General features: G+C 40.6%; 1 protein-coding gene across 1 annotated transcript in view; it reads right to left on the reverse strand.

Annotated features, from left to right (window-relative positions):
* Positions 1 to 26901, reverse strand: part of THADA (THADA armadillo repeat containing) — a 172489-nt gene that overhangs the window by 141012 nt on the left and 4576 nt on the right. Inside the window, exons 6-20 of the mRNA XM_056853380.1 lie at positions 24704 to 24752; positions 22846 to 23036; positions 21863 to 21957; positions 20735 to 20955; positions 16519 to 17210; positions 14654 to 14805; positions 14412 to 14567; positions 14145 to 14264; positions 13149 to 13272; positions 11476 to 11627; positions 10041 to 10254; positions 8619 to 8754; positions 7716 to 7852; positions 6145 to 6291; positions 3338 to 3495 (exon numbers count right to left, since the gene is read on the reverse strand). Of these exons, the coding sequence (XP_056709358.1) occupies positions 3338 to 3495; positions 6145 to 6291; positions 7716 to 7852; positions 8619 to 8754; positions 10041 to 10254; positions 11476 to 11627; positions 13149 to 13272; positions 14145 to 14264; positions 14412 to 14567; positions 14654 to 14805; positions 16519 to 17210; positions 20735 to 20955; positions 21863 to 21957; positions 22846 to 23036; positions 24704 to 24752 (2744 nt within the window). The remainder of the gene's footprint in view (positions 1 to 3337; positions 3496 to 6144; positions 6292 to 7715; positions 7853 to 8618; positions 8755 to 10040; positions 10255 to 11475; positions 11628 to 13148; positions 13273 to 14144; positions 14265 to 14411; positions 14568 to 14653; positions 14806 to 16518; positions 17211 to 20734; positions 20956 to 21862; positions 21958 to 22845; positions 23037 to 24703; positions 24753 to 26901) is intronic.

Below are 26901 nucleotides of genomic sequence, written 5' to 3' on the forward strand. Positions count from 1 at the left end.
TTGAATATGTAATTTTTTTCCCTGAAAAGTCATTTATTATGTGTTGCTCAATCACAGCAGCAAAAATAAGGATTTTTTAAAAAAATGAAAGCACACAACCTGCTAAGTGAGAAATTTCTAAAAACTTGCTTTTAACAAAACAGTCAATATTTATAGCTATGTTTTCATGTGAAACTCGTGGCACTGTCATCAAAGTTGAACATAACTCTAAGAAACCAGTTCCTGTTTGACTTGGACGAGAACAATGAACTTAATGGCAGAAGTATATTGCTGGTCACTTCTCTATGCTCAAGAGCTTTGCAATAGTACAAGCACAGCTGTCAGCCAGTTGAAAACATCTGCTGGAAGACAATGTGCAAACAAAAATATTAGCATTATTTCCATGGCACTGCACACTGGACAGCATTAAGCTGGTCATCAGTACACTTTCAAGTCATTTGTTTCAGTCTAAAATGTTGCAGTGCCTTTGTAGAAGCTGGACTTTATTTCCGGACCTCCCCCTGCCTATACCTCCCACCCACCCCCATAAGGTTGAAAGGGGGGGGGGAATGCATGCCGCATGTGTCAGTCTCCGAGGGTGGAAACTGGTTTGGTTGAAACCATATGGGAAAGGGAAAAGGTCATCAATTAAAAACAGAAATCTAATAAATCCAAAATATTTCCAAATGAAATACTTGTGGTAAGCTAATTTCTTGTAAACACTGCAGTCCGTTCTCTTGAACAGTCCCAGATGGTGTGCTAGCCTTCGAAGTCTTTTTTTAAAAAAAATAGGTTTTTAAAAAAGCAGCCTTGAATGAGCATAATTCTGTCATTTAGCCTATGGGGAACATGATATCCTCAATCAATCAATGTGTTCACTGTCTAAAATTGCAGACCATAAAAGCTTTACTAAAATGGCAATTTCATCAGGTCTCACCTTGCCGACTGCCAAATGAAAAACACACAAGTGGAAGTGAACCTGAAGTCAGTAAGAGAATTCTAAATGTTTAATGGATGTACATACAGCAACTCTCCATTAACTGGAAGACTCCCCACGCATGCATGGTTTGGATACCAGAGGCAGATAACACATGAAAGAGACCTTTATCAAACTCTGTAAAAAGGTTCTTCCTCGTTTTTAAAAATATTGGGTACATAGTGATTAAAGTGTTCCCAAAATCAAAAATTCGTAAACACCGGGGTGTACTCCTTATTTCTAGTGTAAGCAATCTATGAATCCTCCCTAAACATACTTACCCTTAAAACAGTATTTTGAACTCATAATTAAAGCCCAATTACACAAAAGTAAGCCAATTATTTAATTTTTTTTAATCCTACAATTTAAAGCACAGCTATTGTTAGCAGCTAGCTGACACCTTATATCCTCTGTAATCAAAACATCGACATTATTTACTATACAATGCAGATGGGCGTCAACAAATGATGCAATAGCTTTTTCCACATGGGAACAGACTTGTCTATAGTTTCCCTGTTGCGGCTGTGGTTGCTGATGCAGTGCAATAGCAATGGGACTTTCACATGGCGGGCTTCCCTGTGGCTGCATGTTCCAGTCCCCTGGCATCAGCCGCACACCACTCCCTTGCGCCACTACCTACTTAGAACATTTTTATGCCACTTTCCCCCCAACTTAGGATCCCCAAAGCAGTGAATAATCTAAATCTTTAAAACAAGCTTTCAAAAAAGTATTACAAAGCCAATTATTTACTATATTTATGGACTTCTTTCTCACTGAAATTCAAAATGGATTACACTGTGTAAACTGATCGCAGTCGATACAAAGTGAAATCTAATAAGCACAGTGTATGTTGATACAGCCCGTATAAGGGGACAATGAATGAGCAATTTACTAGGATTACCAAAATGTGAATGAGCATAATACAGTGTGGATATAATGAAAAAATGGTAGTATATAAGAACAATGAAACGACAACAGGGTAATACAGGCATGAAACTGATCACAATTAAATAAAACACAAGCACTACCAGTAGGAATGTTCCAGTTGTTGTTTTAGTCAGCACCTGGATACTGTTGTAACAATATACCAGTCTGTGTATCAGGTTCTCTGAATTCCCAGTTTTTTAAAAAATAAGTCTTTAGCTCCATTTGGTGAGGAGATATGGCTTTCCCCTTATACCTCAAAGGCTAGAGCAGGGGTCCCCAACCACATTAGGGTTGCCAGGTCCCTTTATACCACTGGCTGGAGATTTTTGGGGCGGGGCCTGAGGAGGGAAGGGTTTGGGGAGGGACTTCAGTGCCATAGAATCCAATGGCCAAAGCAGCCATTTTCTCCAGGTGAATGGATCTCTATTGGTTGGAGATGTTGTAATAGCAGATCTCCTGCTAGCACCTGGAGGTTATATATCAAAAGGCAGCACGAAGGCTCACTATTAAGTATGCAACAAATTCATTATTTATTCCTAAATCATTAACATATACACAAATTATTCCTAAAACTAATCTATTGTATCTAAGCAAACATTAGTCACAAAAAGCGTATTTAACAAATAATTCTAAACAAACAAAATATAGGACCAAAGTCCATTCAAGTATAGGAAGCAGAAACCCTCCTATTATACACAAAGTGTTCAGGTAATATCAACTACGCGCCCTCTAGATCCTGGCTGCGTTTCGTGAAGTTCTTCTTCAGCTTGTTGATTATAAATTGTAGATCGTAGTAGCTGCACCAAATGGATGAATCAATGTTCATTGTGGTTAAAGGATTCCCCTTAGTAACAGTAATCCAACAGTGGTAAAGCCTTACAAACTTTCATTCACAACAGATTGCCACATGGACCAGCCTGGTTTCTTGAAAATTCATCATAGACCTCCGTAGGTCCTCTGTAGGTTCAAACAGAAGCCTTGCTGGGCAAAAACCCTATCAGAGAGGTGCCAGAAAAGGTGCCATGGTACCACGGGCATCACGTTGGGGACCCCTGGGCTACAGACTGACTATAAAAAAAATTAAAGCTGGAAATTCAGATTGGTTTACTTTATAACAGTATTAAATTACCAATAAAAAACAAAACAGTAGAGGGGGAAGAAACAGCTGCAGCATGAACAGGGAACATCCGAACATTCCCATCCACATGCCAGCTTTCCAGCAATATTTCCCAAAACTTGGCAGCAAAGTAGGTTTGCAAAAGATTGCAGAAAAGCTGAGGAAACCCTGGGAGGCGCACAAATGCACAAGGCTGTGGAGAAGCAGCATCAAAACCAGAACAAATAACCCATGTGGAAACAGCCCTAAAGAACGTGGGGTTATTTCTTACAGTAGAAATTCAATAACGGTTTCAAATAATCAAGAATTCAAAAGTAGAGAATATTAAGTTTTCATACCTGCTCTTCTGTTATCAGTGCATCTGAACAACCAGGAACAGCTTGCAAAGGCAGAAGTTGACACAACTTGCCTAAAAGTAACGATATCTCCTTCATACTTCTCCAGCAACATACCAGCACCATCTGAGCTGTTACATCACATGTTTGCTGTTCTCCACCTTGAAAGTTAAAACACAATGTTCAACAACCTACAGCTAAAGCTTTAACAAACAGAAAGCTTTGTTATTACTGTGTGTTAAATGCCGTCAAGTCGCCTCTGACTCATGGCGACCCTGTGAGTGAAAGTCCTCCAAAATGTCCTATCTTTGACAGCCTTGCTCAGATCTTGCAAACTGAGGGCTGTGGCTTCCTTTATTGAGTCCATCCATCTCTTGTTGGGTCTTCCTCTTTTCCTGCTGCCCTCAACTTTTCCTAGCATGACTGTCTTTTCCAGTGACTCTTGTTGTCTCATGATGTTGCCGAAATACGATAGCCTCAGTTTAGTCATTTTAGCTTCTAGGGTCAGTTCAGGCTTGATTTGATCTATAACCCACTGATTTGTTTTTTGGCCATCCACAGTATCCATAACACTCTCCTCCAACACCACATTTCAGAGGAATCTATCTTCTTCCTATCAGCTTTCTTCAATGTCCAGCTTTCACATCCATACATCGTATGGGAATACGATGGTATGACTTAATCTAATCTTGGTTATTACTAGTTATTACTTGTTATTACTAGTTCTACCAAAAGTTTATTGTCTGTCACTGCTGTTTTGTCTTAGGGCTAGGGTTGTCAGCTCTGGGTTGTGAAACACCTGGAAATTTTGGGGGCAAGCTTGGGGAGGGGAGGGACTTCAACACCATAGAGTCCCATTGCCAAAGTGGCCATTTTCTCCAGGTAAACTAATCTCTATTGGCTGGCAATCAGTTGTAATAGCAGGAGATCTCCAGCTAGTACCTGGAGGTTGGCAACCCTACCTAGGGCTGATTCACATGTTCGATGTGCACATTTCTTTTCAAAAGTAGATGGAAGGAACCATTTCATACATCTACAAAATTACCTATAATTGGGGTAGGTTGAAATAGTTTAACTTGGGAATATGCGCTGGCACAAAGTATACAAATGTGTATGTATTCAGCTGAAGAATTTTAAAGCATTAACAAAAGGTTCCTACTTGGTTAAAAAAGCTTTTGCTTAAAAAATCATGAATAAATGAAGCTTAATATCTGTAACTGAATTCAGAACGGGAAAAGAGGAGGGGAGGAAAGAAAACTCACATTCACAGCACTTATTTTAGAAATGTAGGGTTTGATCATAAAAGTCACAGGTGTGTGAAATTCAACTACCCCACCTAGTGGTATTTTTAGGCATGGAAAAATAAATAATCACATGCAGATTTTATTAAACGAAAGGTCCCTTCAGTTCTGTCATTGGCTCAATGCACTAACAATGCAGTAATTTGGAATTTATTATTATATCAGGACATAAATTACATACCATATAATAGAATATTCCAACTAAGGCTAGGACACAGTTTAATCCTACCATAAATCGAGATGGAGAATTGTGACAAGTGAAATTATAATTTTAGATCTCCAGAAAATCTGTGTTTTGTGGTGATTATTTCAACTGACAGTTCATTAAAGTTCTTTAGAGTTATTTAAACTAATCAGCAATACTGAAAATTTTAATTAAAAGCAGTTAATGTGCAACTGATAACCCTGCTTTATACAGATTTCCTTTAAGGACAACATAATCAAGACTTGTAACAGAGGCAACCTGTTCTGTAGTACCCAGAGGTCAACAACACATCCTTCAGTTCTCACTCCACTGATTCAAACAGCCATTTGCAATAGGAAGAGAATTCAGCAGGCAAGGAAAACAGACAAACCATCATAATTGGGATTGCAGTCAAGCACCTTAATGTATTTGGCTGTTAACTAGTCAGACAGTATGCCCACAGGGAGCGATGCATGCAACTACTAGCCTGCTAGATCCTAGTCACAGATTACTTTAGGGATAGGCTGGCCCACCTGGAGGAAAGCGCACTAGATGCCAGTTCTCAACCTCGCCTTTCTTGGGAAGGAAACTGAACATGTGGTTGGTTGCAATGTTGCTTCCAGCATTTCTAGATAACATAAAATTTTTTAGACCCTTTCAAGTCTTGCCTCCAGTCTAATAGTGAGACTTGAAACACTTTCCTGCTTCAAGTACACCTTGACAGGGTAACATCTTGGCCCTGTTAGACTTTTCAGCAGTATCTAATATGGTTGACTCCCAAGCTCTATTCAGTTCCCTGAGGGAACCACTAAATGGCAGGGTTCTGGCCTCAACTGGTTTCTTTGTTTTTGTTTTTCTTTTTTGTAGGATTGGGAGGCTATGGAGCTTCTTCCAGACTGCGGCAATGTTCTTTTTTACATCTGCATTATTCAACTCTTGTCTTGTTTTTTACATTGTGTTTTTACATTGTGTTTTATGTAAATTTGTTTAAAAGCCACTTTGGGTCTCCACAAAGAAGAAAAGTAGGAGAAGAATACACCAAATAAATAGATACATGCATACATCCAATATACATTGGGTATGGATACTATGATTCTGCTAGTGGCCTTCAGTGAGAGTGAGGCTCGAGATGTCTTTAAAGACACTGGAATAGGGAGAACGACAACAAAAACTGGGAAGAAGCGTCTCTTCTCATGGTCTAACACATCACTGTCTCAAGCATGACAAGAAAGCATGCCTACTATGGATAAATATTCTTAATTCATTGTAATCTTGCATCCTCAATCAACACCTCTGTCCCACACATAGGTTTCTCCTCAAAGTACCTGTAATGTCAGCGCAAATATTTTCAGCTCTTTCATTGGCACAATCTAGCTGACCGAATTCTTTCAACAATTTTGATTCTGTGAAATAATCGTTCGTATCACAGGGCTGTATTTCTTGGAGAATCAACTGCAAACGCTCTGAAGTGTCTATGTACAAAAAGAAAGATGTTATAAGTACAGACACTTTCCATAGCTCTGCTCTCACAGCATGATCTTCTTTTCACTGTCCCACATGAGACACTATTTATTCAACTGCATCCACTACAATGGCTCTTTGTTTCCAAATCCCTAAACAGCACTGCTCTCTCACCTACATGTGACTTTTGTTTCTCATACTCTGCCAACCTCTGCTTGTCTTAAGGCCTTCTGCCCTCGAGTCTGACCATTACGCCTCGCTTTTCCTTAAGCCCTCCCCACACAGGTGTCAACTCTTTCTTCCTTCAAATCCTTCATCAAAGCTGCCCTTTCTTTTCCATCATCTTTGGCTGAACCTTTCAGTCCACACCCCACAAAAAATGTAGTAATTTATTTAAAATAAATAAACCACCTTATGTAAACATAACAGCATTCAAACAATCTCCCACTAACAACAGGTACTGTTAGACCTATCAGCATCATTTGATATGGTTGACCATGACATTTTGGTGAACTGACTGCAATCAATATTTGGGATGAAAGCAACAGCCCTCCATTGGCTTTGTGCTTTTCTGGTTGACAGGAAGCAAAGAGTTTCCATAGTAACAGCAGAATCAAGTGGTTGAGACCCAATATGAGGGGTACCCCAGCAGTCCATTTTATCCCCAATCTTCTTTAATCTATATGTAAAACCTTTGACTGAGACCATCAAGAGCTTCATAGTGGGTTGTCACCAATATGTGGATGACATCCAAAGGTTTATTTCTCACCATCTAAGCCTCTGGAGCAGCCATGAAGGTGCTGGGCCAGTATCTTGAAGATCAGGTCAAATGGCTGAAGGTGAACAAACTGAAACTTAATTCAAACAGAACTGAGGTGATGCTGGTTGGGAAGATATCGTGTCCAGATAGTGTCAGTCTATCAGACTTAAAATGGGGTAATGCTCTCTTTAGTAGATCAAGTTAGGAGCTTGGGATACTCTTGGACCACCATACAGTACTCTCAGGGAGGAAAATAAGACGGTCTTACTGATCCCTTGGCAGACTGTGTTCAACTTGAACTGTGCAGGATCAAGTTAGACTCAAGTCAGAAACTGTTCTCATGCTGAAAGCATCTGGGGCAGGGGATCAGTCAAGCCCTGACGAGTCTTCCATGATTTAACGTTAATCTAAAACTAGGCATGGGTAAAGCATACAGCAGTAGGAGCAAATCTAGCAGCAAGCCAGAGGTAAACTGCCAGTGGCCCTCCCATGCACACGTACTAGCCATGTTGCAATGTGAAGGAATGTTGGTAGCAGAGTGTGACAGAGAATAAATGAAACTATCTGATAAATAAATGGTGTATAAAGAACCTTTGTAAACAAACTACATACAACTGAACATTTTTAGTAATCAGCCCCAAGAAGAGTTAGTTTTTAGAAACATTTTTTGGTTACCCGAGTCAGTATCCATTGGAATAAGTCCTTCAGGTGATGAACTCTGAACGACTGGAGACACTATAGAAGAGAGCTTATAGGACATCAGGATCAGCTTTGCCACCATCTGTTTCCATTCGGGAATCAGTGTCAAATTACTGAAGTACAGTAAATCAGAGTTCAGGGTGATCATGAAATTACAAAAATTAAATACAGGGTTGTTTTTTTAAATGCACACACATACATAATATCAACTCTATTCAAGATTAAATATCTCCCAATATTAAGATTAGGGTTAAGAAATCATACTATACTGTAATTTTGCAATAGAACAGACTGTTTGATTTAATATTAATGACACTTCTACTCCTCAATCCTAAAAAAATGTTGTACCAGCCAATTATGGTAAGAGGCACTGTAGACAAGGCTGGCTATACCAAATCAGCACCGTAATGTCCAATACTGAGTCAGACAAAATAAGCTATATTTATCCTATAGCGGTGTAAATTAACAGTACTGTATAGAACAGAAACCATCAAGGCCAAACGGAGAACAGTAGCAGCAATGTTGGGATGTGACACAGAAATGGGCAGAGACATGACACAGAAATGGGCAGAGACAGAAATGGGTACAAACAGGAAGGAATAAACTCTAAGTAACACACACTTATATGCCATCCTAAATAATGTCCAGCCACTATGGACCCAACTGTGTCGGCATAACCTTACAAATTTAATATGCAACAGCAAGTAACCGTTAATGAATTGCAATACAGAAGAAGCATAACAGGATAGACTGGCCTCCACAGAGTTCTCCTGTCACTTCGAACAGGCAAGTTTTTGCCCCACCAGCTACATGTATCTGAATCACAGAGGAAACAAATTATTGTAATTCCTACTGACAGGATAAGGTAAAGTTACTCACTTTAATGGTAACTGATGCAAGGTTCCGGTTATGCAATGTACTCTGCCATACATTGGGAATGAGGCAGCTGCTTGCAACAGAGACTTTTCAGCTCGCAGGATTTCTCCTTCAAGGTTTTCTAACAAGTTCTTAATAACTGTAAGTGGATATAAACAAGGGGGGGAGAGAGAGACTGAACATGATTGCAGCCTTGTTAAAATGAGATGTTACAAAAATCAAATTCTGTAGCCAATAGACAGGTGCACAATGGTCTCAGCAAAGCTGACAATTTGGTGGCAATTTCGGCACATACAATACACACTTACGGGCATAATTGCAAACTTCTCATTAGTGTTCAAGAGATCTGATACAACATACATAATTGAAGATGTTAACACAGCAAACAATTAAAAGCAGCAGAGGTTCATATAGGTCAGATATAGCTTGAGGAAAGAAGCATGAAGGATAACTCAAAACATGCTTTTCTTTTTGGTGACTCTGGAAATACTAAACAGCAACAAAAACTGAGTAAACTAATAGAAGCTTGGATTTTTTGTAAAGGCCAGAACTATCTCCTGGAAGTCAAATCTGATGTTACTAGAAAGAGTTAATAGAAATACAGCACAATCCTAAGAACATAAGAAAAGCCATGCTGGATCAGACCAACGCTCTTCAAGTCCAGCAGTCTGGTCACATAATGGCCAACCAGGTGCCTCTAGGAAGCCCATAAATAAGACGACTGCAGCAGCATCCTACCTGTGTTTCACAGCATCTAATATAATGGGAAGGCTCCTCTGATCCTGGAGATACTAGGTATGCATCAAGATTAGTAGCCATTTTTACTAGTAGCCATGAATACCCTATCCTCCATGAACATATCCTCCTGGGGCAGGGAGTTCCACAATTTAACTAAGAACTACACTTTCTAGGCATGCTGAGGTCAATGCATTTAGAAGGGTGCAACTCTATTTAGAATTGCACTGGTAATCTGGGATTATAGGTATGACATACCATTGTTTATAATTTTTCAAGAAGCCTAGCAGAAATACAGTGTACATTTGGAATTGTGTCTAAACTTTAGCAACATGATAAACCAACAATCCTCCAAAAGGACCTGCTAATAAGGTTCTATAGCTAGAGCTAAAGATATAAAATGGTCCTCAAATAGTAATTTTAACATTCCTGGAGGGCAATAAGCATGCTTATCACGCCATTTTATGGGATAATCATCTTTTGGGGTTACTGACAAGTATGGAAACCCCCAAATGTGCACACCCCCTAGCTTGTCCATCGGAAACTCCATTTCACTGTTCTACCAGTAAGCATAGAACCCTCATATTCACTATGAGGATGGCCTTCTATGACCACAAGAGAACCTACAAAATTTAGGAGGCTAGAAAATAAAACCTAGTAAGCTTCCCCCCACACTCACTTAATACTGACCAGCCAAAGTGTTCTTTTCCACTAGGTTAGAAGAGGTATCCTTATCTGGCTGAAACGTGTCCAGAAGGAGGTGATTTTTAAAACAGACCTGAAGCAGGCCTTCCTGATGTATCAAGAAGTTCAGTAGATAGGAAGCAGTCACACAATCATATGGCTTGGTGCTCGTGCTGAGCTGCATTGCCACTTGAAACAATGGTTTCATTCTTTCAGGATCCTAAAATAAGTTAAGCAGGTTTCGTTACTGAATTTCTCATTTTCACAGATCAATACTAGTAAAGCCTTTCTGTTACATTCCAACTTCCCCCATTAAGCAAAATTCTCCGTCAATCAGCTGTTTCAGGGAAGGAAGGAGCAATCAGTTGAATCTCAGCTGAAATTTGGCATTCTAATCCATCTCTCTCCCCTCCCCTGGAAAGCTTTCACTTAGTCTCTACTGGGTCTGGGCAAGAGTCTTAACAAGGGGAAAAAAGGGATCAGAACACCAAATTCTACCTGGAAGAGTCCTGGTAGGCCATGTGCAGTATACAAGAAGTATGATGCAAACCCAAGTTAAACATTTCTGTCCCTGCCCAACACTAATCGGTCTGACAAATAAAAATTTTTCCAGTCAGACGCTAGGAACCACTGTGACAGAGAGATGGACTCCATTACATAAATCTTCAGATATATACAGCTATAATGAAAGTGAAATGGGGAGGGGCAATGGCTCAATGGTACAGCATCTGCTTTACATGCAGAAGGTCCCAGGTTCAATCCCTAGCATCTCCAGTTAAAGGGACTAGGCAAGTAGGTGTGAAAAACCTCTGCATGAAACCCTGGAGAGCCGCTGCTGGTCTGAGTAGGCAATACTGACTATGATGGACCAAGGGTCTGATTCAGTATAAGGCAGCTTCATGTGTGTTCATGTGGACTAATGTAGAGAGCACATTTGAGAGATGTAGTAGTCTGGGTTTGGTCCCAACAAGAAACCTCTCTACATCTGCTTGCATGGCACTACTCTGGTTAGGCGCCATGTTTTCATTTTCTGAGAGCTTTGGAAATAGGTTTTTTTTTTCCTCTTTGTTGATGCTGCTGTTTTCATCTTGCGCTTTGCTGTTAATAGTTTAGTACTTATTCTATTTTGTATTATTTATTTAGTTTATTAGATTTTTGTTGTGGCGAGCTTGTCAAACTGATCTACGCATATTTTACATAAAGAAAAAGAAAGCACTGGCCAACCCAATTACGGCAGCCAACCCAGAGGCGAAAGAGAAAGCCGCAGCTGTGGCCACTGAGCTTGCCAATGGATGGGCCCTGGCCCTCCCTCCCTCCAACCAGGCAAGCTAGTTGCCATCCCCAGAACGAGCATCAGCTTCACATCTCTGGCTTAAGGTCAGACTTTTATTCTTTGTAGTTTTGAAAAGACAGCATCAGTATCAAATAACTGATTCCATACCTGGAAATAAGGCAGTGCACGATGAAGTTTCATCAGCAATTCAAATGCCAAGATCTTTACTTCCTCAAATGTGCTGGCAAAACAGTGCAATAGAGTTTGAACACGACCGGGATCAACTTCTTGCGTTATCTGAAACAATACTTGGCTCTGACCTGTTTCAAAAGAAAAGTACCCACCATGGTGCTATGTTATACTCTTGGAGGGAAAGAATTTACATCTCATTTTAAATTTACATATAGATTGCTCTCAATTATATTATGTCAAAGTAACTCAAGAACTCAACCGTAGGAGTAAAACAGTAACAGTTCACTTGTTTCTTTGCCTTTTTTAATTTACAGGATGCACATGCTGCTGGGCAGTGTTCACACAAACAGGTGGAAGCCACCATGACTAGAAGGAGGAATTGAAGGCCACGCACCAAATACGAACCATTTAAAATTGCACCTCATTTGTCTGCCCACTTACTGAGCCGGAATCACATACCACATGGGGAAAATATGAACATATGAAGACTAATTCACTCATCTGAGCAGGGCCTTCTGCTGGTGCAACCCTGCAAATGGGCAAAATCAACAACTGATCTGTACATGTGCTTTCTCTGTTGTGGCCCCCACCTTATGGAATGGCCTGCTTGATGAGGTTAAGAAGGCTCCCACTTTCCTGGCTTTCTATGAAGTATGCAAAACTGAATTATTCAAGAGGACATTTTTACCCAGGTAATAGGGATCTACTATAATGAAATGGTTCAAAAAATAGGGACTGGACTATACAACTGTGTACTATCTGTTACTATAAGCATGTTCCTACTATGCAATTTCTGCATTGTTTAACGTGTCATGTTTTTAAACGCTTACACTTTGTTTCAGATTTCTGCAACCCAAACCCTATTGCACTGTTTATTGTATGCCCATCCTGTTAACTGTAATTTACTTACACTATGTAATGTGCCTTGAATCTCAGTGAGAAAGGCCGACTATAAATGATGTAAATTTAAAATAAAAACAAATATACAACATTCAAGTTACCAGGCTGAGATAAAACCCCTATTCACTCATGTTTAGTGTAGAATGCAGTAAAAAAAACACAAATGAAACTTTCATACTTGTTGGAGGATGCATCACTTTGTAGGCTGTAGATACCTGAAACATGGCTGGGCTACAAAACTCCAAAAGGCTTCCAGGAAAAAAAAGACAACAGTGGCCTATTGAGATGGACTGAATTTCTATTCCCACTCAGGTTAGAGGGCATAAGGAAGAACAAACAGGCAAGATGCTATTTAGGGTCTGCACCCTCCTAGTGGAGTACCCATGTTCCAAAATAAATTATTCTTACTCAATTGACTACTGTGCTTTTTAAGTAAGATAATGAAAGAAAAGGCAAGTGGCACCCAAATTTTATAAGGAAAACAGAAGTTTAGGGGGAAGTCACAGTGCTCGGCAGCAATATAATCTGGCAAAGATCTGGGAGAACCAAGTATGAATCCATGCAAGCTTGCTGGGTGACCTTGGCCACTCCCACACACACTCTTCGCCCTAACTTACAGGATCATTGTGAGGATACAATACAGTAGAGGAGAATGATGCAAGCCACTTTCAGTCCCCATTGGGGAGACAGGGTGGAGTATAAATGAAGTAAATGATAACATCCTTCAACCCACAGTCAAGGTAGCTTACCTTCTGAAATAGGAAATATTTCAGTTATTATTCCCAAAAGCGTCAGTGCAGTAAATCTGGTCGGATGAGATGAACCAGGAAACAGGGCTCCAAAAAGCATTCCACAGAGAGATGACATGAAATCCTAAGGAAAAGAAGAGCTATTTGGTTTGGTCACAGTGTGCCTTAGCAATGCCTTAGAAACAGAGAAAATTTTGCCACATACATGACTGAACAGTATTTGTGATCATGTATTGTACCCCAGCCACATCTTCCAGCTACTTTTTCTTGCAGCCAGAACTGCTTTGTTCAGCCCTGAAAGGGTACTAAGAACGGGAGAGTGCCCCATTCCTATTTCTTTCCTGTTTCATGTCCATTTTTAATGTTCTCTAATCCCAGTCTTCATTATGAACCTTTCTTAAAAGTATTCCCACAGAGAGATTCTCCTGGAAAACATTGTATTACTGGCAATGATAGACTCTTTTGGAGGAAGATAATGAAACCAGAATTCTGTGAGCCACAATATTTTAACCAATTCTCTCTCTCTCCCCATATTATTTTTTTCTTATGGTTCTACCACCATTCAGTAAGTTTTTGGTCTCTCAAGCTGCCTACATTAGGTTTTCCTAAGGATTTAATTATAGCTCAGCGGGGCAGCAGGTTGAAAAGCCAGGGCCAGTAAGTACAAATCTGAATTCCCACTGGTAGTGATTGTTTGACTGTTTGATTAGTAGGGTCTATTATTTGGAAGGTACCATAGCATAGAGGCTTTGCCTATGTGCTATATGCAAAATGCCTGGAATAATAATTAAAATTAACTTTGGAGATTTGCTGCCAGTCAACATGGTTAGACAGACCAATGGCCTGAAAGTATAAGGTGGATTTCCAATCACACAGCACCTGTCAAGGCAGCTGCATTCTCCATGCCCTGTTTCTGGAGCCACTAGATGACCTGAAAAGTGCTAGCTAGTTGTTATATTAATTCTCTCCAATTTTAGAGCAAGCTCCAATACATACCTTATAGTTTTGCAAAGTCACTAATGGATTCCATTTAAATTGCTTAACTGGATCTTGTTTTGGTTTTATTTGCTGCATTTTATAAATTGTTTGGGAACTTTCATGTATCCTACAGAACAACTTTTTAAAAGGAAACAAAAAACAGCCAGATTACAAAAATCTAACATAACATCACAACATTTTTTAAAAAAGCATAATGAAATTTTATTTTCAGACCACGCTGGTGAAAAAAGCAACAAGTTGGTTCCAAGCTCTCACTTCAGTTACCTTTTTCAACAAGGAACAGATCTGTTGCCTCACTGCTGGCGACTGGCTGTTCAAGTTATATTTAATAAAAAACTTGATCAGCTGCATCTCTTCCAGAGAAATAGTTTCTGTGCTTCGGTGGCTTTCACAAAGCAAACCTAAAGCATCTATCCGTACCTTTGAAGAGAGCCAGAAGCAAGTTTTTAATGAAATCTTTACAGCAGGAGTAAAATAAAACACACCAAAAATACTTAGGCTTGTACCTGATCATGTTGATGAACTAAGCCTTGTTTTATACATCCAACAGAGACAAGGCCATTGTGCATGATATCTGTAAACTGCAGGTGCCCATGGGCTCTGGCTGTCCTCAGGCATGCCATCAAAGCTCCAAGTGCCCCTCTGGTATTGCAGGAACCTAAATAAAATAGTTGAAGTCTTGTGGACAATCCATTAGGCAGCCACATAAAAATAAAACTTTCAGTGAAAAAATTAGTCAAAAACATGTTTTCAGCCATTCATGCACAGAAGGCAAACACAGTTTTCCAGCACTGCTCTCCATTCCTGCAGCCCTTTCTGTCACCTGGAAAGATCATTCCCAGGGTCACAGAAGCCACACAGAGAAAAAACAAGATGTGCTGAGAGACTGAAGCAAGAAGGGACACAGGAATGATATCAATACTTTCCCCTTAGCAAAGCTGTGCCTGTGAAATAGGCTGCAGGATGATAGAGATGTAAAATTCTGGAAGTTTTGAAACCACAGAAAAACACCCGGAAATTGGGGGAAACTGAAATATATGCAAAACTTACTCTATCAAACCTAAACTAATTTTACTGCTTTAACATAAAATGTATTATTTATAACTTACTCAGCATAGAAAGTTGCAATATTTGATATTTTTATGTAATTTAAAAGTTATAAATGCCTTAGGTTTCTACAATCAAAATTGCAAATATACCCAATACTTGAGAGAAAACTGCAAACTGGTACACACTTTGCTATTTTAGCACATGTACCTCAATTTTTGCTATCTGGACAGAAAGTTCAGTTCAGTGAAACTGAGGATTTGGTGCAGTTTCTGTCCTACCTCCTTCAGATCTTTTTCCCCCCTCTAGCAAGGTAGGGCAATAAGCCACTTGTTACCCAATCTGTGGGTATATGTGCCACAGTGGTTTGAGGGACAGGTGAAATTGTCAACTGCAAGTCAGGTCAAAAGGACAACAGAAAGCATGCAACAGTTAAAAATCAACGACAGCCTTGCATGCTTCCCTCATGAAGATCATGTATCCTAGGTGCAGAAATGCATTTGGGATTTAAGAGCTGTATATGTCTACGACAATCCCACCTTGTCTTTAAAAGCATTTCATTCATTTTAAAAGAAAAAAGGATATTTCATAGAAGTTTTTTCACTACTCTCCAAAATGTCAAATTTTTCCATTGGGCACGCTCGGGGGGACAAAAAACCAAACAAGCATTTTTTCCCCCAAAACATTTCCGGTTTATTTCTGCTCCTTTACATCTCTAGATCCTCTGACCCTATGAATGTTCTTTCTGAAGGGGTCAGGACAAGCATGGAAAAGAACATGGGGAAACTGTGTTCTGTGCATGGGTGGCGTACAGACCGATGTGCATTTATTATCTTTAATTAATAAGAACCAATGCCGAAAACACTTCACAAAAAAACTTTGAAAGACTATAGCAAAGGGTAGGTAAGACATTTTATTGTAAGCATAATGTTAAATGAGGAAATTCTAAAGTTGGTTTCCAAGGTAGTTTTCTAATGAAGGATAGAACTTCCACCATTGCAATGGAAGCCCCTCCCCAGCCCTTCCTGATGAAGCCCAACAAGCTCCCAAAATCATACTCTTGGGAGTCAGGACACCTTCATGAACAGTGTGGGTCATGGATTAACAAAACTCCCCGCCTTCTGGCAGCTGGCAGAAACCGACCTTTCAATTCAACCCCAAATTCTCAGTTGTCAATGTGAATTTCTATCACCTGAGCGCTTGAGATCCTGCAATTTTTCACACCCCATCCTTACCAGAAAATATCTGCCACAATAAAGCAACATCAACCACCCATCCAAACTATTTTGGACACCTGAAGTAGAATATATATGTTGGCTCTTACCAAGACAGGATTCAGCTGAAGTCTGAAGGATTTCAATCATGTAGTTCAAGCTTTCAGGGCTACATTTCAGCAACTTTGGTAGATAATAATCTATTATATAGGTGGCATGCTCTGTATTCCCATCACACAAAATCAAAAGCAAAGGAGACACCCAAGTCTCATGCCAATCATCAATCCAGGCTTTTCCTTCCTTTACAGATGTAAGATGCTTCTTGTGATTCATAAACATTACTTCCAACAAGTCACTCGCATAAGGTGCAAAAGACTGATCGCTCATTACATCCAAGATCTGAGCAGGAATTGTCCTATCCATCGCCAAAATGTTATCACAGCCAACGCTCTCCACGAGACAGCCAAGCGATGAATATTTGCCTTTAACATGCCATTCTAAATTTAACAAACTCTCAGTCAACGCCAAGAAGAAAGGGTCCAGTTTCACAAGGGATCCTTTTGTGGTGGCACGGTGTATTTGGAGGACATTCTTAAATATGAGTTTGGTCTGATGCCTAACAGCATCCAAAGGATGTTCCCAATGTGAATACACATAGTCCAGCATTTTTCTAATTGTGTCCGAGTTCCCATTGAGAGCAAAATTCAGGTTTTCAGAACTGGACTGAACAGCACCCAAGGCTGAATTTGTCCATATTGCTAAAATTCTGGACAAGGATGCTGCCATGTTAGACTCTTTTAACCTTCAAGAGACAAGAAGAACAGTGGTAAGGAGTATTGCCACATTTTCCAATTGGTACCATTCTTTATCCTCTGTATTCATAACATTAGGAAACTACTATTGCTCTACTACACATATTTAAGTGACGTACTATACAGATTGCACTTTTATTTAAACAGTATATTTTCACACAGGTACTGAAGTACATTTTTTATGTGTCACACTCGGGAAGTAAACAATTGGAGAAAAGTTATGAATCTCTACTCTCCTCCTCATCCATCTACTGTCCTCACTGCAGGTATAAAGAAACCCGAATATCCCCTAAGAACAGCAGAAAAATGTATTTGGACTGTGTTCTCTGGCAAGGACAAAATCTTGTACTCACCCACTTGGGACCTATCTCAGAGTTAAACATAAACGAATTATAAATCATTGATAAAAGTTAGACTTTAGTAACAAATTAAAACTTGTGGGATGTGTTACTCTAACCCATGGGAACTTATCAGAAAACTGAACAAAGAACATTGTTAAAAGTTTGACAAAGTAATCTGGAATTTTAAAAACAAATGTTGTAACCACTCAGAACTTGGTGTCAAAGCTGTGAAATAAAAGAAACCCTAGTACTGAAATCTCAAGCCCATTACAGGTTTGGTCCCAAGCTTTAAGAAACTGTCTAGATAAGGTTCACATTTGTGGATAGGAGATCCCACTTCACATCAACCTCTTGTGAACACAATTTACAGTTCAGTTCTGTTATGTTTTAGTACTTTAGTACCCCATGCTATAATTTTGCATATGCAGAACCTTGCATTTATCTCTGTTGAAATTCATTTTATTAGTTTCAGCCAAGTTTTCCAGCCTGTCACGATCATCCTGTATCTTGACTCTGTCTCCTACCATATTTGCTACCCCTCCCAATTAAGTAATCTGCAAATTTAATAAGCACCCCCTCTATTCCTTCATCTAAATCATTTATAAAGATGTTGAACAACACAGGTCCCAAGACAGATCCCTGAAGCACTCTACTTGTCACTCCTCTCCAAGAGGATGAGGCACCATTAACAAACACTCTTTGGGTGCGATCTGTCAACCAGATACAGATCCACCTAATAGTAATAGGATCAAAACCACATTTTACCAACTTACCAACAAGAATATTATTTAGAACCTTATCAAAAGCCTTACTGAAATGAAGATAAATATGTCCACAGCATTCCTCTGATCCAGCAAAGTACTAACTTTCTCTAAAAAGGAGATGGTTGTTCTGACATGACTTGTTCTCGAGAAAACTGTGCTGGTTCATAGTAATCAAAGCCACTCTTTCTAAATGCTCTAGGACTGACAGACTTGTCCTAAAACTTTTCCAGGTATAGACGTCAAATTAACTTTTTCCCCTTCTTGAAGATGGGGACAACATTTGCTGGCCTCCAATCTTCTGACACCTCACCTGTTCTCCAAGAATTTTCAAAAATAATGGACAGAGGCTCAGAAATTACACTGAGTTCTTTCAGTACCCTTAGATGCAATTCATCTGGCCCTGAGGACTTTCTTTCTTTTAAAGAAGCTAGGTGTTTATGTACCTTAATGACTAACAAAGTTTCTGGCAAGATATGAATTTGTGAGTCATAGCTCACTTCTTCAGATACAGCTAGGTGTTTATGTACTACCATGTACCCTATGTTTATGTACCCCATGCTGATCCTAGGCTGCAACTCCCTTCCCTCATGTGTTCTGTGTTTGCCATATTGTGCACAGTTTCCCTCGCAAGAAGACTGAGGAAAAGTAGGAATTGAGCAGTTCTGCCCTCTTATCACCTGTTACAATGTCACTGTCCCGCAACGACTACACCCGCGGCGGTCGCAATCCATCTCCCACCGGCTCCACTTACCCAGTCGCCGTCGGCACACGGCGAGGCGTGGGCTGACAGCCAGGCAGATGAGGCCCTGCAGCAGCCGGCGTCTCTAGTGAGAGGGGGAAGAGGGAGTGGAGCGAGACTTGGGGGAGGCAAGGGGCCGGCCGGCCGCTTACCGCCGCTTCCTCTCTTTCTCACAGGGGGCCCGCTCGGGAGGCAAGCGGGAGGGACCTCCCCGCCACCCCCAGAACGGCCAGGAACGGGCCAGGAAGGGCCCTACAGAGGGCGGGGTCCAGGGTCAGCGCCTTCCACGCGGCCCGCCGGCCAGCTGAGCAGCGGGCAAGCCCGTCCCGGACGGGCGGGGTTACTGGAAGTCCCGGCTCCCTCTGTATTTAGTGCAGGGGTGGGGCTTGAAGAGGGACCACTCCTATATAAGACAGAAGGGAGTGGAGGCCGAGGAGGATAGAGCCAGGGCTGGGCAACCTCCGTAAAGCCCATAAGCCTGGCTGACTCGGACAGAGACGACAGCTCTGAATCTCCGAACGAGTGGTCTCAGGCTGAGGAAACTCCGTTAGAACAGAGGTCCACCGGGAAGCCGCCCCAAGGGGGCGCCAAGGAGGGCCCAGGGCCCTACAGTCACTTTCCTGTCCCCACAATGGGCCTACCACATCCTTGTTCTTTTTCTTACTTTGAACATAAGAACCCTTTTTTGTTGTGTTCAGCATCTCACTAGCCTAAGTCCATACTGAGCTTTAGCTTTTCTAACAGTATCCCTACAAGCACTGATTATTTGTTTATATTCATCCTTGGTTATAAGGCCCTTCTTCCACTTCCTAAATGAGTCTTATTTCTCAAATTTTTAGAGAGCTGTTGATGGAGCCACCCTGGCTTCTTTAGGCTCTTCCCATTTTTCCTTCTCATAGGAATCATTTGTGATTGTGCCTCCAATATTTCACTTTTAAGAAAGTCACACCTCCCCTTTATTTGATTTATACCCCACCCTCCCTGGCAGCTTGCAGCAGAATAAACAGAACTCCCTTTTCCTTATGTATTTCTGACTATTGGATTCTACCCAGCATAACTTTATGTTTGTTAAAACTTGCTTTCCTAAAGTCCAACTTATATGTCTGGCTACATATAGCTTTTCCCTTCCCCAAGATTGTAAATTCCAAAATTACGTGGTCACTACTACCCAGGGTGCCCACTACTTTCACCTCATCAACCAGTTCTTCCCTGTTGGTGAGAATCAAGTCCAAAATAGCAGACCCTTGTTTCTACTTTCTGGAAAATGAAGTTGTCAGCAAGACAAGTCAGGAATTTATTTGACCTTTCATTTTTAGCAGAGTTGGACTTCCAACAGGTATCTGGGTAATTGAAATCTCCCATGACCACTGTGTCCCCTCTCTTTGAGAACTTTGTAATCTGGTCTCTGTTATCTGGTCTCATCTAAGTCCTCTGCCTGGATTAGTGGTCCATAGCAGACCCATACCTTAATATGACTGTAATTTCTTACTCCTTTTACTTTTACCCAGAGACTCTCAACTGAATTTTCATGCTCAGATTCATGTATTTCCTCACAAGTTTAAGGTTTTAATCATGTGTGTATTATTTAGCCCAATTTAGGATGTTCAGTGATAACGTAACCTTGGTCCTATCAATAAATAAAGTCGTATACCAAATAAAAGTAGGCTTACCTTCTACTCAAGACCAACAAAACATAGGAAATATCCAGAAGCAGTTTCTCTCCATTGTGTCCCATGCTGCCATCCCTCCATTCTAACATGGCGAGTGCTCCGTGGCAAACAAAAAGGAGGACTGAGTCCGAGAGTCCAGCTGTGCAAAGGCTCCCACAGCTGTCCACAAACCAGCCTGGTATGTTTGAACATTTCAGTGAGCCATGAAGCAAGTCGCTGATCTGCAAAAAATAAACTTATTGAAGCCACGGAGGGGAGGGGGAATGCTTATTACTGAATGGGAAGCTAGCAAGGACCCAGGAAAAAGCATTTTATAGAATCACAAAATCATAGAGTTGGAAGGGGCCATACAGGCCATCTAGTCCAACCCCCTGCATAATGCAGGAGCAGACTAAAGCATCCCTGACAATTGTTTGTCCAGCCTCATCTTAAAGACTGCCAGTGAGGGGGAGCTGAATACCTCCCTAGGTAGCTGATTCCACTGTTGAACAACTCTTACTGTAAAAAAAAATAAATCCTAATATCCAGACGGTACCTTTCCGCCCACAATCTGAACCCATTATAGCGAGTCCTATCTTCTGCTGTCAACAGGAACAACTCCCTGCCCGCCTCTAAGTGACAGCCCTTCAACCTCCACTTCTCCAGACTAAACATTCCCAACTTCCCCAACCTTTCCTCATAGGGCTTGGTCTCCTGGCCCCGATCATCCTCGTCACTCTCCTCTGCACCCGCTCCGTTCTGCCACATCCTTTTTGAAGTGAGGCCTCCAGAACTGCACACAATACTCCAGGTGTGGCCTGACCAATACAATGTACAGGGGAACTATTTCCATTGAGATCCCATCCCAGCATGGGATGAGAGCCAGCGTGGTGTGCTACACAGAGGAAGGCAATGGCAAAACACCTCTGTTCATCTCTTGCCTTGAAATCCCTACAAAGTCGCCATAAGCCAGCTGCAACTTGACAGCACTTTCCACCACCAGGGCCACTGGAGGCTGTAACTTCTGAAAACTGAAACACCTAGTCTATTTTCAGATATTTTATCCAACCAATAATCTGATTACTGTACTATGATTCTGCTTTTTGTATGGTTGCAAAAGTCCATATTTCTTTCTTTTATAAAACTTACCAAACAAGGTAGCTTTTCAACTGGCACAAACATAGTCTTAATGAAGAGAATAAGAGCCAACCCTGCTGTCGTCTGGACAGTTTGCAAGAGTTCTTCTGTAGAAAAGAGATAACATATACTGGCATTACTTTAAGAACCTCAATACTGTTCTTGCTTTCTAGAACACAACATACAGTATTTTCCATACTCATGGCTACAACGTCCATCACACAAATCTTCACAACAGCACCAAAAAGGACTGATGGAATACGAGCACTAATACACACACCAGAATAGAATCTTGCAAGAAACAATAATGCTCAAGGAAAACATCATTTAGGCACTGAACCCACTCATGTACCTGCCACATTGCTTGGTACTTTACCAGTCCCATTAGGGTTGCTAACCTCCAAGTGGTGGCTGGAGATCTCCCGCTATTACAACTGATCTCCAGGCAACAGAGATCAGTTCACCTGGAGAAAACGGCCGCTTATGCAATTTGACTCTATGGCATTGAAGTCCCTCCCCTCTCCAAACCCTGCCCTCCTCATGCTCCGTCCCCAAAATCTCCAGGTATTTCCCAACCTGGAGCTGGCAACCCTAATTCCCATCCAAATTATTAACTTAAACAGTAAGGTCCTGGAATTCAGGAAGCAACAATTGAGCAGCAGGTATCCTTTCTAAATTACAGTGCAGCACTTATTGTAGAAAGATTTTCTATCAGCAAAAGGTTATAACATTTCCCAATAGGAAAAAAACCTATTTGTGAAAAAATACCCAGGTGACTTTTTACTACAAAAATCTCCGTCCTTTCATTTATTAATTTTGGACACTAAGGATGAAACACTACCACAATCCTAACTGACTAGAAATAATCACAAAGGAGTTACCTTGCATTGCTTTTCCTTAATAAAAACCTGCCCTTCTTAATCTAGTTATTAGAAGGCTATGAGCAATAGAGTAAAACAGACTACATTTTAAAAAGAGGCATTGGTACTACTCACCATTGATTAAAAAGCAAGTAAAACAGTTCAGTAGCCCACACATACTTTTCCAAATAGGAGAATCTGGTCTCTTCCAAAGATCTTCCCGAATATCTGCTTGCATTTTTTGTATCAACATCATTGAAACTTTAACACCCATCAACAAATCATGCATCAGTCTCGTTTGGGCAATATGATTTCCAATAAGCTTTCTACAAAAAGAAATTTAAAACAAGTAGCCATCACAGCTTGAACACTAATAAACTTTTGCCACCCTATAAGTTTGCATGAAGTAGACTGTGAAGCTGATGGACCAGGTAGGTGTGTGTATATAGAGGATTACCTAGCTGAAAGGGCTCCCATTAATATCAGTTAGGGTTGCACTCCATTCAGAAACAAGGGCAGCATCCTACACAAGACCTCTGGACTTTAAACTATGACAAGTATGGGAGCACAGTGCCTCAAAAGCTTTTGGTCGCAGGATGTCAGAGTAAGGGAAATGTATATCTTCTCTGTTCCCACACTTCTGATCAAAACACAGAATTGATTAAAGACATGGAAACAGCCCGACAGTCTGAATGCACCAGAGATGCATTAATCACTGCCTTCTTTTTAAGGTCCCTCTCACCTTCTTGGCCCTAGAGTTGACATTGGTTTTGCAAAATAAATTTAGACTTCCTTTACAATTGCAGTTTCTGGAACACTATAATCAATCCAGGAAGAAGGGGGATAAAAAGCAATGATTTTTTTAAAATTGTTTTAATTTAAATTGGATTTTTTTAAAATAAAATGCTTTTTAAATCAGATTTTTAAATTAAATGCTTTTTGAGGAAAAACCTATAGTTTTCAACTTAAGATACATTGCAGTCCAAAGGTAATTCTCCATGAAATATGGATTAGTATTTAATTATGTAGCATGAGGCTATATGCAATGTTTATTTTTTTTGGTAAATGGATTCCATTAATCCATTCACAATGTTATGCTCTTCCAGAGGTTTCTGTAAGATTATTTTGGGCAATTTTTCTATCTAGAAGACATTATCACAAATGCTTGGTTATGCAGTTCTCAAAACTGTGAATTTGTGTCTGCAGAGATAACATGCCTCTTCTTCACAGCAAAAATGAAATAAAATAAACATGAAAGTTAAGAAAAAGACCTTAATCCCATTGTTCCTTTGCAAATCTATGTAATCAACCCCATACCACTTAAGTGCTAAGTTTCAAGAAGTTCAATGAACAGAAGATTGTTTGGAGTAGAATACATCTACCCAAGGAGCTCAGTGTGAGGAGGGGAGAAATTATTGCGAGGTGAGCTATCTATATATTTCTAGTAGTATAACCAAATCAGTAATTTTGATATCACTGTAAAACTAATCTGAGAAGTCATTATTTTAAATATGAAACCTTCATCTGGTAGCTAATATTATTATACCACCAAGAATGAGTCTTTATGTAGAAAACCATGATTTAAATCTAGTCTTACTGACTATAGTGATTTAAATAGATTTGATTTAAATCAAATCCACCCTGCCAGGAAGTATCACCCTGATACTATCAGCATATCTGAGTCACTCTTAACACCTATCCCAAGTTCACTTTCCATATATATTCTAATACCACTCTTTCCCAAATACGACAAGTATATATTGTTTAGCTTTCAGAGTGATTTTGATAAAATTTTGACAAAAATTAAGAAAGCAACTTAGGAGGCCTGTTTTCCAAAATATTACTGAATTCAAGAAACACATAAATGAGTGAAAGTCATGGCTCAAGTCTTCTTTGGAAACTCCTAAACAGATATCCCTCTAAATGGCACTTCTTATAACCTTACTGTACACTTTTCACATTTCCCCCCTCATTTTATACTGAGAAAACTCACCTGTTTTCTTCCTCCATTTCAAGTAATGACTTCAGTAAAAACTGAAGAGCTATGAAATTATGGTTAGAAAGAATATAAGCTATTAAACTAGTTCCACATAAAAATAATGCAACAGCAGATAAATCAAATAATATAAACAGCATTAAAATGCAATGCCAGAACAGATGGAATTGCAGCTCTGCAGAAATGAGAGACTCCCTGTCACAATTCTTTGTTCTTTACAGCCTGGTAGAGAACTATAGAAGTGTCAATACCTCCAATTTCAGCCACCAAGCGTAACAAAGAACTCTGAAGGACCCCCCAATTTTACAATATAGCATAGTAACCAACTGAATGAAGCCACCAATAGTTTAAAGGAGGGGTCCCCAATGTTTTTGAGCCTGTGGGCCTCTGGAATTTTGAAGCGGGGAATGGCTGCCACAGAAGATGGAGCCAAACCCAATCAATCATTTATTTTACGGCCATTTGTCCAAAAAAAAGATCTAATCAGAAGTAACAGAAATTTACAATAGAGCCAAACCCAATATTGTCCGTCCTTGCTTTGCAAAAGAACTGCAGAAGGAAAAGAAACTAAGGAAAGCCCTGATGGAGGACAGGAGAAAGAAAAAGGGGAAATTATTATTTATTTAAAATATTCTTATGCCATTTTTCTACGCAATCAGGATCCACAAGGCGAACATAAAAAACCTTAGAACATTTAAGCGATTAAAAAATAGTTAAAAGTACAAATAACTCAATTAAAATGTATAAACAAACACACTAAAGGAGGGCCAATAACCATTATCAGGGGGATGTCAGATGAAATAAATAAGTCTTCACCTGCTGGCAAAAGACACCGATAAAGGGAGACAGATGAATCTCCCTGGGGAGAGAGTCCAAAGTGTTGGTGTCATAACAGAGAAGGCTCTTTCCCGGGTAGCCACCCATCTAGCTTCAGATGGTAGGGTCAACCAAAGCAAGGTCTCCAACGATGACCAGAGCGAGTGGGCAGGTACATATTGGAGAAGGCTTAAGGTATTTTGGTCCCAAGCTGTACAGGCCTTTAAAGGTTAATTCTAAAACCTTGAATTGAGCTCAGACACAAATTGGAAGCCAGTGTAGATATGGAACAAGACTGGAATGATATGGACCCTACATCCCACTCCAGTCAACATTCTGGCCACAGCATTCTGTACCAATTGTAGCTTCTAGACAGTATTCAAGGGCAGCCCCCTGTAGAGCACATTGAAGTAATCTAATTTAATCTAGATGTTACCAGAGCATGCACCACAGTGGCAGCCTTTTTTGCCCAGGAAGGGCCACAGCTGGCTCACTGGCAGAAGTTGCTGAAAGGCATCCTTGGCCACCACCGCTACTTGTTTATCCACAGGGGGCTCGGGTCCAGGAGTAGCCCCAAGCTACAAACCTGCTCCTTTAAAAAGAAAAGAACCTTGAAGCAGGAGGTGATGCTTACTAGTCCTCCTGATCCTCCAGGGGTAGCTGCTGCAATCACATCTGTGAAAAACCTTTCAATTTGAATGAGGGCAGCAACAACAAGCTCTGTCTTGGAAAGGACCCACCTACTTTTTGAAAAGCTCAGCAAGAAGAAAAGAATTGGTTTTTATACCCCACTTTTCTCTACCTTTAAGGAGTCTCAAAGCGGCTTACAATCACCTTCCCCTCCCCACAGCAGACACCTTGTGAGGTAGGTGGGGCTGAGAGAGTTCTGAGAGAACTGTGACGGGCCCAGGGTCACCCAGCTGACTTCATCTGGAGGAACGGGGAATCAAACCTGGTTCACCAGATTAGAGTCTGCTGCTCTTAACCACTGACTACAGCACGCTGGCAAGCACCACAGAAAGTACTGATGAGCACTATGGCACCCACAGGCACCACACTGGGGAACCCTAATTTAAAGCATACTTCTTTAGCAAGTCTGTCCTTAGTCAAGCTGTAAACAGCTATATTGCATTAGTTTATAAAATATATTTCTCATATTTTAACCATTATGGAACTCAAGGTAGGTTACATATAATCTAAATCAGGGGTGTCAAACACAGCCTATGGGCCGGATCTGGCCCCTTGAGAGCTCTTATCCAGCCCATGAGCCAGCCGAGGCAGCCTCCCGCCCCCCAGTCCCAATCTGGGCTGGCAAGGCATGGCTCGGTCCAACCAAGTGACATTTATGTCATATCTAGCCCTTGTAACAAATGAGTTCA

Source organism: Euleptes europaea, chromosome 7 (genome assembly GCF_029931775.1).
Source record: "Euleptes europaea isolate rEulEur1 chromosome 7, rEulEur1.hap1, whole genome shotgun sequence".
NCBI classification, from domain to species: Eukaryota; Metazoa; Chordata; class Lepidosauria; order Squamata; family Sphaerodactylidae; genus Euleptes; species Euleptes europaea.